At 38.2% G+C, this 11,099-nt stretch overlaps 1 protein-coding gene across 13 annotated transcripts in view; it reads left to right on the plus strand.

Annotated features, from left to right (window-relative positions):
* Pde11 (Phosphodiesterase 11) overlaps window positions 1–11,099 on the plus strand; it is a 232,146-nt gene that overhangs the window by 217,635 nt on the left and 3,412 nt on the right. For 11 of the 13 annotated variants that reach the window (XM_069504882.1, XM_034978574.2, XM_034978581.2 and 8 more), the window contains 7 exons: window positions 2,750–2,899; window positions 4,043–4,093; window positions 6,510–6,764; window positions 7,883–8,004; window positions 8,866–9,054; window positions 9,723–9,951; window positions 10,718–10,801. In XM_069504882.1, coding sequence (XP_069360983.1) covers window positions 2,750–2,899; window positions 4,043–4,093; window positions 6,510–6,764; window positions 7,883–8,004; window positions 8,866–9,054; window positions 9,723–9,951; window positions 10,718–10,801 — 1,080 coding nt within the window. The remainder of the gene's footprint in view (window positions 1–2,749; window positions 2,900–4,042; window positions 4,094–6,509; window positions 6,765–7,882; window positions 8,005–8,865; window positions 9,055–9,722; window positions 9,952–10,717; window positions 10,802–11,099) is intronic. The other 2 variants (XM_034978576.2, XM_069504883.1) reach the window with 1 other exon arrangement.

An 11,099-nucleotide genomic window follows, 5' to 3' on the forward strand; every position in this document is an offset into this window, starting at 1 on the left:
TAAAATTTAAAAAAAAATCCTAAAAAAGAATTGACTGTTAGGCGGTACGAAGTTCGCCGGGGCAGCTAGTTCTCTATACATGTAGCTGTTGGACTAATAAGAATAGTGATAGGACCCGACTTTATATTACAACCGCTATAATATGGCGGCTCAGCTTTTTAGGAAGTTTCAGGCCTTGACTGCGATCTCATGTGGTAAGTGATGATGTAGTCTAATATCGAAGCGTGCTGACCTGGAAAGGGTATGGCAGTTTAACTTTAAACCCATACCCCTAATATTGGATTGGCTTTGCGGCACGTTTTTGCTGGTAGGGTGGTAACTAGACAAGCCGAAGGCTCCTAGCAGACCAGGACAGACTCATCTACAAATCATAAATTTTCAGTCTGTCTCTGCCAAGAATCGAACTTAGGACGTCCCACTGATCAGATTATAGCGCCAACAGGCACCAGTGAGGGCGTCAAAAATAATTCCATTTGATGAAAATTGAATTTATTCTACGATACAGAAATGTAACTAAGGAAAAAGCAAAAGCGTGAAAATAATTCTCCACGGATTCTGGAACGTAATAAAATTACCGAAGTTGAGTCGAAAATGTTGCAACAAAAAGAACCATCCGCGTATTAATGAAAAATTCAGCCACACACACACACACACACACACACACACACACACACACACCGACAAATGTACAAAATAATGTTGGTTACACATTGCGCATTGCGGGCGGAAACAATGCGACATTGAAAATGCGTTTGAAAGGATTAACTTTTGACCCAGATATAAGTCGAGATTTGTTTTACAACGAAACAGAATTATGTGAATATACCTGGTTCCTCCTTACACCTTTTTACTATCGCCTAATTTTATCTGCTTTTGCCTTTATTCGCTTATAGTCTGTCGACTGATCGCTGTTCACACATTATAAAAACAAAGATGCCAACGAAATGAGAACCTCCTCCTTTTTTTAAGTTGGTTAAAAAAACCCTTAATAAGGCTCATGTAGCTCAGGAGCTTTTTTAGATCAGCTAGGTAGATTTAAAAATGGCTAAAGGGGGGAATGAAGTTTTTGCCCAATATTGAGAAACATACTTATTCTTTGAATCTATTGACTCCTAGGTCTGTGCTTATGATATCTAACCCGTGCTAAGCCTGCCTCGAGATTCAGGGATAGCTTTAGGGATGATGTTTATAATAATGTTAATGAGAAGGGCTTTTAATTATTATGATGTGATTAAAAATCACAACAGCAATAAATAATAATGATTATCTCAATTAACGTAATAAAGGACACTTGCCACCAATTATTGTAAATGGAAATCGTTTTCGTTTCGAATTCAGATTAAAGACAGAGAGAACCAAAGAAATTCAAATAGCACATATTCAAATATCGAAGTTGTTTTTTTTTGTTCAAATAATGGGCTTCTGAAAGTCGCAAAATTTTCAATATGGGACCGTTATGTCATTAATGCTACGCGACTCCAAAATCGCTCGAGAATTCACAAATCACGCTAGTTTGGACTCGCCATGTATGGGACATTCTTTACTTCTAGGCGGATATTACTGCCATAAGTTCCAAAAGTTGTTTGTATTTTTAATTGGAACAAAGACTAGTCGGCAGCTATTTTTGGCGGTTGAAAACTTCCTTACTCGGGGGAAATTAGTATTTTGATATAATGCTTGAGATAAAGGCTGTGAGAAAATTGCGCGCGCTTTTAAGGTACGGACAGACGTGCTCAAAAAAAGCGTGCTTTTATGCTAGCTTAATGTTAGCATGCTCATGCAACTGTTCACATTTGCCAGCAATAAGCATGCTTAAATAAACTGTAGAGTTATATGTTGTGTGTTGTACTGAGTACATGCTAATAAGCAAACCCTGTTCAGACGCGCTCGGAGCACGCCCCCTTCTACCCGCGCCTCAGGTAGCATGCTCGAAAATCAAACGTCGGTTGATTTTTGAGCATGCTCGAAATAAGCATGCTCATTACATTACACACGTGCTACTAATGAGCATTTGCTCAATAAAAGCATGCTTTCGTGCTAGTAATGAGCACGTCTGTCCGTAGCTTTATTCCGCCATTATGTTCAAGACGGATTAAGGTTCAGTTGCATGAAAGGCGATTAAAATAAAAAGGAAAGTCAGGATTTATAACTTATTGTCTATTTATTCTGTTTATAATCTAAAATCTAAATATATATGTTACCGGTAATCTGTATACTCTGCTATTGTATAGAATACCTAAGTATTCCATTCAATGTATAAAATATTTTTTATTTCATTCTTTACCTAGGCGTTCTATACAATTCCCAAACAGCAATAGACTGCAAGTGACTTTGACTGCCACATCAATTGACTGTTGACAAAGACTTTTGATAAAATCGACGACCTCCGTAGCGCAGTGGGAAGCGCTGTTGTCTTATTGTGGGAGGTCCCGGGTTCAATTCCTGGCAGAGATTTGGAATTTTATAATTCCTAAATTTCTGGTCTGGTCTGGTGGCCGTGGTTCGGCCGTGGCTAGTTACCACCCTATCGGTAAAGCCGTGCCGCCAAGTGATTTAGCGTTCCTGTACGATACCGTTTAGAAACCAATATGGGTTTAATAAAAACTGCCATACCCCTTGACTGCAAATTTACCACCAGGTGAGAGATTGCAGTCAAGGGCTAACTTGTATCTGAATAAAAATAAAATAAAAAACATAATATTTTATCGTTACCTTTCAGTATGCTGATGAAATGGTTGTTCTATTTCAGTTGGTAAATAAATTCGACGATCTTCTGTTCACGAAGAACGACGAGAACTTCGTGGAGGCGTTCGCGATATTCTGCGGGATGGGCATCCACAACACGCATATGTACGAGAAGGCGATCACTGCGATGGCCAAGCAGAGCGTGACGCTCGATGTAAGTGCCACTCTACTTTATATTACTACAATTTTACTTAGAAATCGTAGTTCTTCCCAAGTTCCATGCGTACGTAATAAAAAAAGCGGTGATTAGCCAAGCGGTTCAGACGTCGCGCGTCGCGTCGACCTCATCGTAAAGGTATCCAGCTGTGCGATTGCGGGAGAATGACAGCTACAATGTCACGATCGCAATCATCTCTGATTGGTTAACGCTCGCTCACTATTGGCTACAATGCATTGTTGCAACAAGAATCGCACAAATTCAGCCCATCATAACAATTGAGATTGTAATAATGATTGATGCAGGTTTTAGACAATCGCCCTACTGGGCTTGATCAAACCGATCATTTAGCTGGCAAATAGTTCTCTCTCAATAATCTGATTAGTCGAAAGCACCCTTAAATACGTTATGCTTTGTCGGTAAACTTTATGGCTGCCATGCCAACTAGCCACAGGCCACAGCGCAAACCTCGCTCCAGACCAGACCAGAGATAATAATTTAGAAAAAAAAATGACAGGATTCTAATTTGGACAAATTTTCAACTTACAAAACCACATCACTCACTACCACGCCGGCAAGGTTTTCATAATAAACGGAAAAGGTGACTGACTGACTGACTGATCTATCAATGCACAGCTCAAACTACTGGACGGATCGGGCTGAAATTTGGTATGTGGATAACTATTATGACGTAGGCATCCGCTAAGAAAGGATTTTTGAAAATTCAACCCCTATAGGGGTAGAATAGGGGTTCGACATTTGTGTAGTCCGCGCGGACTAAGTCGCGAGCATAAGCATCCATAAAATTTTATCTGATTTTTGATGTTAAATGATGATGCGTTCTAAGTTGGATACTTACTGATATCGAGATGTCATACGTCATTTTTTTCCCCACTTTCTTTACAGTTAAAATGTTAACGTCCAAAATCTAAAATTGCTTGACGATACGGCTTTGTCAGTGAACTAGTAATTGAATGATGCCCGTGCTATAAATAAAAATGTGTAGGCAGAATCACGTACAGAAATAGATGAACTACAATCAACTTTGTAATATAATTTGCTGCTGAAGGGCTATAATTAACCCTCTGTAACCTCGTTAATTTTCATACGCGGTCTAATAAATGTGTGGTCACGTTACAGGTATTGAGTTACCACGCGTCCGCTTCGTTGGACGACGCCCAGCGGTTAAGAGTGAGTAGACACAAACAAACGCCATTATGATCAGAGAGTCCATAGGGAATTTTACGTCTCACCAAACCAAATCAAATTCGAGAGTCGAAATACTTCCTCGTTACAGTAAAATGGACCTAAACAGCCTTGAATTGAAGTCAAATATTCAATGCCACTGATTTTAATTTCGCAATGTTTCCGCTTGGAGCGCTGGCTGTAGAAGTGTAGACAAACTTGAGCTTTAAAACAAGGCATTTAAGATCCAGTTTACTGTAACGCGGAAGTATTTCTACTCTCGAATTTGGTTTGGTTTGGTGAGACGTAAAATCTTGTACTACGGGTACAGAGAGTCCATAGGGAATTTTGAGAAGGTTCTTTCATAATAACCCCAATAGTTGAGCCTCAAAGTGGTTCTTCTGCGCTTGGTATTTATGGTATGGTAAACTATAACTGTCACTGATAGGTCATACTTTATCAGTTAGTACCAGTAATGTACTGCTTACCTACAACTGCTGACCTACATTTGTTTATTAGTTTAGAGTTTATCTATGTAATTATTATATATTTTTTTTAATTAAGTAACTTATTTTAACTTATTTTAGTAGTAAAATTACCTGACACTTTATTCGCATGCGGTGATCACCTTTAATTAGCTCGTCATTTTATCTAAGAACTTTTGTATTTTTAATTTTGTGTTTGATGTAGATGATTAGCTGTTGGTGAATGGTGATCCTAATAAATGAAAAAAAAATATGTAGATGTAGGTTGTACAGTACGCGGCAGAAAATAATGTACATCAGCCTTTAGAATGCTATTTCGGCTTTGTAGAGCGTTGTCTCTATCACTCATTAGTCATACCTATATGACGTTTTGTGGGTCTCAATGATAGGGACGACGCTCTACAAATCTGCTATCTCCTTCTAAATGTCGATGTATACCATTATATTGCTGTCCGATTGATAAGCTATCAGTGGGACAGCAATGATCCCCGAAATAAAATGGATAGCAGTACATTTACACCTGTTATTTTAAGTTAATTTAGAGAATGTGTACAACAGAATTAGCCACATTGTATTATTTGATTTATGATTTTTTTTTTGTTTTTTCTTTTTTTAAAAAGGAATATTAGCCATGGTAAATGACTAATATTCCCCTTTCCTCTCCAACTAAGCGTCAGGCTTGTGCTAGGAGTAGGTACGACAATAGTGCAACGGGCGGGGTTTGAACCCGCGTCGACCATTCGGTTTTCAGTCCACTCCTTTACCCGTTGAGCAGTACATTACATTCACACCTTGTTGAGCAGTAGCAGTACATTTACACCTGTTATTTTAAGTTAATTTAAAGAATGTGTACAACAGAATTAGCCACATTGTATACCTACCACTGCACACCGCTATTAAAATGGAAACGATTATATATTATATCGAGTGGTTGCGATAATTTTATTTAAAGTGTTTTGACACTTCACTCAAACAATCCACTGTTTGTGCCGTGACCTTATAGCTGGCGTGTGTTTTGTTTTGGAAAAAAATTAAGATATTATAAATCGAGAAAAAAACATAGAATTTCCACCTACAATGTTCAAAAATCATGAATACCATGGACTAGAAACACCTCAAAATTACCTACGGGCTCTCGGCCTTGTAAATTGACACTTGTAACACTATAGCCTGACTGTGACGTCAGGATTGACGTCATTAAAACTCCTCTGCAGGAATAGGTAGGTACTCGGAATAGCCATCGGCTTAGTTATGACGCTATTCGATATGCGTTCGTTACGATGAAATCCATAACGGCTTTGTTTATTTAGTTCACCTTTCTTGATATTACGATTTCCGCGTAACAACCCATGCATAATGTTTATTATGTAGTGTTGATATATATTTCAGAGTTCCTAGTATGTCGTCAAAGGTAAAGACTAAACATGCTGAACAGTAAAAATTCTAAATCGGTACTTAGATTACCTTACGACTTTACTAAAACGCGTATGTACGTTAATGCGTAAGATTGTCATTGATATTTAGTGTGATTTGTGCAAAGCTGTTCTCAAAAGCACTCAACGGATTTAGTTAAAGTTTTTTCTGATAAATAAAAAACCATTATGGCGATTACGCACTGCGCTTCCGTCATCCGAGTTCTATCCGTCATCCGTGAGAAATGAGAATACAAGCGATTATCTATGATATATGTCATACGCTACCATACAAAACAAAAAGGAACGTATTTTCACGGACTCGAATCAGGTAAGTGCGTAACCGCAGTTAGGCAGGGTCTTTCAGAAAAACTTCCTTTAAACATAAGCCGGGCAAAGCTACTGAGCTAGGTACAGGTAAATAAAACACGAGTGACAAAAATAAGACCACATTTTCCCGCAAATAAAAACACCTGTAAAAATATAACCATTTATTTTTCTAACATGTTTTTCTCCCTTTTACAGAACTTAAGGATACCCTCGTCAGCCCACTTTAACTTACACGAGCTAGCGTTTGACGATATAGACCTTACGGATGACGACACCCTCCGGGCGTGTTTACGGATGTTCTTAGACCTCGACTTTGTGGAGATGTTTCACATAGATTACAGCGTGCTGTGCAGGTGGCTACTGAGTGTTAAGAAGAATTACCGCAATGTAACGTACCATAATTGGAGGCACGCGTTCAACGTAGCTCAGATGATGTTCGCGATACTGACTGTGAGTATTAGCTTTGCTCTTCACCAATATACTTTTGATGAAAAAAGAAACTAGAAATAAAAATAGCATCATATTTTTTTAATAATTTCCTTCTGTCAAGATTTTATTCGGCTTATAGGTAGCTGTTTTTAGGGTTCCGTACCTCAAAAGAAAAAACGGAACCCTTATTGGATCACTTAGTTGTCTGTCTGTCTGTCATGAAACCTACAGGGTACTTTCCGTTGACCTAGAATCATGAAATTTGGCAGGTAGGTAGGTCTTATAGCAGACATAAGGGGAAAAATCTGAAAACCATGAATTTGTGGTTACATCACACATGGTAATGTATTTTAAACCTGGAAATAATCATTCTCGTATAAAGGAGTAAATTGCCAATTAATTAAAATTGGATAAGGTTTTAAATTGCATTTTCGAATTTTAGAGTAAATGAGTTAGGTTTATTTTTGAACTCAATATGGCAACAAGTACAATTAGTTTTATTTAATGAAGTATACACGATACCATGTAAGTAATTTCTGAATCCAGTTTTGATTAATCAACTTTGAAATTGGCTGTACGCATGAGGTTCTACTACAATTAGGTACAGTAGGTAAAGTTCAACAGCTTTCATTCAGTTTTTGCTCCTCCTTTTAAATTTTATTTTGTGCGATTACAACATTGTTTTATTCGCCTCAATCCTCAATAGTATTTTACATACTGCATGTAGGATGTATTTTACATGCTGTCAAATGACAGCACGTAAAATAGGTATAGGATTCGTATTCAATACGGATGCGAATTTTGGAAACCAACTATTTAGTCAGTTAAGGAAAATACGAGATATTTAAGAGAAAATCGACTAAGTAAATGATTTTTTGTCTACTTTAGTCACGTGATCGTGAACGACTTTGATGTCTTTTCTTGCAATGAAAATACATTTTCTATAGATTCCTTAGTCATCAGTAATTAACGTAGAATAGTTTTTAATTTTTTTTTAAATACCCTATTATAATATTAGAAAGTAGAACTGGACGTATTTACAAGGTATTGACCGAACTGGTCTGCGCTCACAAAACAGTTTTCACGAATTATTTTTAATTTTTTAGTTTACTTTCGTCCTGTGTTTAGTTTTGAAATAGTTTTATTTTCAGGAGACCCAGTGGTGGAAAATATTCGGAGAGCTGGAGTGTTTGGCTTTAATTATTGGCTGTTTGTGCCACGACCTAGATCACCGGGGGACCAATAACTCTTTTCAGATCAAGTAAGTTAAATTAATTATAATTTCAATATTAATGGCGTGTTTTTTAAAATTCAGATTAGCGGTTAGCCCTTTACTGCAATGTCACCTGGTGGTATGTTATCACAAAATACAATTTAAAACCTTATTTTAAATAAGGTTTAAAAATAAGGTTTTAATTTTATAAGTTATTAAAATGTCCTCATATAAAGCTTGCACGTGGATATAGATCACAACGCGTAGAGGCTTATTGAGAGTTTTAATCTTTATAATAACCTAACTGCAATATTAACTTGCAGTCTAAGATGGATGCGAGTTTGTATTAAACCCTTTGGTTTCTACACGGCATCGTATCGGAAGGCTAAATCGCTTTACGGCAGGGTGGTAACTAGCCACCTAAACCCAAATCAAGCAAGCAACACGCGTTGCATTGGCGGTGTGGCGCTTAAGTGGTGCCACTGCTCTATCCTTGATCCTATATAGAAATTACTGTACTATGCTACGTACACAATGCGTTACGTCTTCATGCTGGTGCCACTGCGCTATCCTTGATCCTACATAGAAATTACTGTACCATGCTACACAGTACACAACGCGTTACGAGGTCGCGTCGTGCGGCGCCACGCCACACTCGCAACGTATTTGGGACCAGATAGAGGCTGGGAGGAGTCAGTGCAGCGCAACGCCATCATCTCTGCCGGAGCGGCAATGCAGTGTTCCAAACGGAAATGTTGAAAAACAAAAAAATCTGTAGTCCTGAAAAAATATTTTAAAACAATGACCTCTAGGTAAATTTTACTTTTCCACAGTGTTTCGATAGTCTATCAACGTTGGCAATTTTTTTCAAGGCACTTGCAGCTAAGCACCATCATTTTATGATTCCAGGGCATCCTCACCCCTGGCCCAGTTGTACTCTACGTCCACGATGGAGCACCACCATTTCGACCAGTGTCTCATGATCCTCAACTCGCCCGGCAACCAGGTGCTGGCCAATCTATCCTCGGAAGATTATGAGAAGGTCGTCAAAGTCCTAGAAGACGCTATACTGTCCACCGATTTAGCTGTGTATTTTAGGTAAGGTTTTAAAAGTTACTGTGCAAATTTTTGTGAAACATGTGCACATCGGAAGTGCATATAATGTTTTGTGAAACATTGGAGTTTATAAGAGGTCGGCGGGTTGATTCGCTAACTCCACTGAATAGAGCCACCGAGCGTATTTGACATTTATTTTTAATCTATTGAAAGTTGTCTACGAAAAGTTATTTTTATCTCGCTCAGTGAAGCGGCAATGTAGAAACAACCAATGTCACATGAGCTCGGTGGATATCACTCAGTGTTAGACACAGAGTTAGCGAATCATCCCGCAGGTCTTGACCAAAATAAAGACTTGAGTTGTTATAAAAACCTTCAGCAACAAGGTTCCTATTCAACAAAGCGTGTAGCAAAAAAGTAATTTTAAAAAAATCATGATTTTTATTACTACAGCCCAAGACCCTATTGTTACAATAATAATCGGCCAACGATGAAACCTGAGGCTGTTAAGATTTTATTTTCAGTATACCAATTTTAATCTTATGTCAAAGTACGTAAAACTGAGTTTCGGTAATTATCAAAAAGAGTTGTCTTCCGTGTGGAAGACCACAAACCTCCTTCTTGCAACTATTTACATATTGTCTACTTGTTTTGCGATCACTGTACTTTTATTGTTGTTATTTCACTCAAATTATTATTTCCTTTTCCAGTAAACGTAAACCATTTATCGACCTAGTAAGCAAAGACCGAGCTGTGACGCCACATTGGGGCGAGTGCGAGGAACGACGGGGGTTACTCCGAGCGATGCTGATGACAGCATGTGACTTGGCTGCTATCACCAAGCCCTGGCCAGTGGAGCGACGAGTCGCAGCCCTGGTTGCCGGGGAGTTCTTCCGGCAGGGTGACCTTGAACGGCTAAACCTTAACCTCACTCCTATCGTAAGTATCTATTTACTCTATAGAACAGTACGCTTAGTATAAGATTTTACGTCTCACTAACGTTGCTAAAATTCGAGAGTAGAAACACAATAACATCAAAGTAAAATGGACCTAAAGAGCCTTGAATTGTAGGCACAAATTCAATGCCACTGATTTTAATTTCGCAACGTTTCCGCTTGGAGCGCTGGTTGTAGATATATAGACAAACTTGAGCTTTAGCTTGAGCGTTGGTGAGATATAAAATCTCGTACTAAGCGTACTGTAGATAAGGGACAAGTTAAGAGAACTAGAATGGTTGTAAGAAATGAAAAGGTCTGCGCCGAGCAATACTGATGGTTTGGCTGCAATTTAATTACCAAATTGGGGCCGGTGGACAAGTCGCAACTTTTGTCATTGGAAGTTCGTTCATCAAGATAACCTTGAACAGTAAACTACATTTTTCTATTTTTAAGTATTGTAAAATGAAGTGAGGATTCGAAACTCATCCGTGACTCGATCACGTTAGAATGACAGCAACAGTGTGACACTCATCTCTGATTGATCGACACTCGCTCACTATTGGTTACAATGCATTGTCGCAACAAGAACACCATAAATTCAGCCAATCACAGCAAATGCGATTGTAATTTGTAATAATGATTTATGCAGGTTTTTTGACCTACTGGTTGAATCACGTTGACCTTCGTTCAAAAAAGTTTAACAGCTTGAACCGAGGATAAATATTAATACATAATGATTTGACTAAGATTATCTTCTCTTTTTCTAGGACATAATGAACAGAGATAAAGAGGATCAAATCCCTGCTATGCAAGTCAAATTCATCGACACTATTTGCCTTCCAATTTATGAGGTGAGTGTAAGCCTAATCCTAGAAGGATAGATTTAACCTGTATCACACAAAATACTGTATTCTGCTTGTGAACATCAAGACTAAGAGATTGCACCTGTTTTATGCAAAATGGGCTTGTGGGTTGACTGTTGAGAGTAACCAGGATATCCAGGTTAGAAATAGGTAGCCTACTAGAAAGAGAGCAGAGAAGAATAATCTCTCTGCTTTATTTGAAGCAGAAATAATATAATAGAGGCCAGCTATATCTTAACTAAACTCAAATACGTATAGTTCGTGACATGTCAACATGGCAATCGGG

Source organism: Maniola hyperantus, chromosome 19, assembly GCF_902806685.2.
Source record: "Maniola hyperantus chromosome 19, iAphHyp1.2, whole genome shotgun sequence".
In the NCBI taxonomy this organism is placed as follows: domain Eukaryota; kingdom Metazoa; phylum Arthropoda; class Insecta; order Lepidoptera; family Nymphalidae; genus Maniola; species Maniola hyperantus.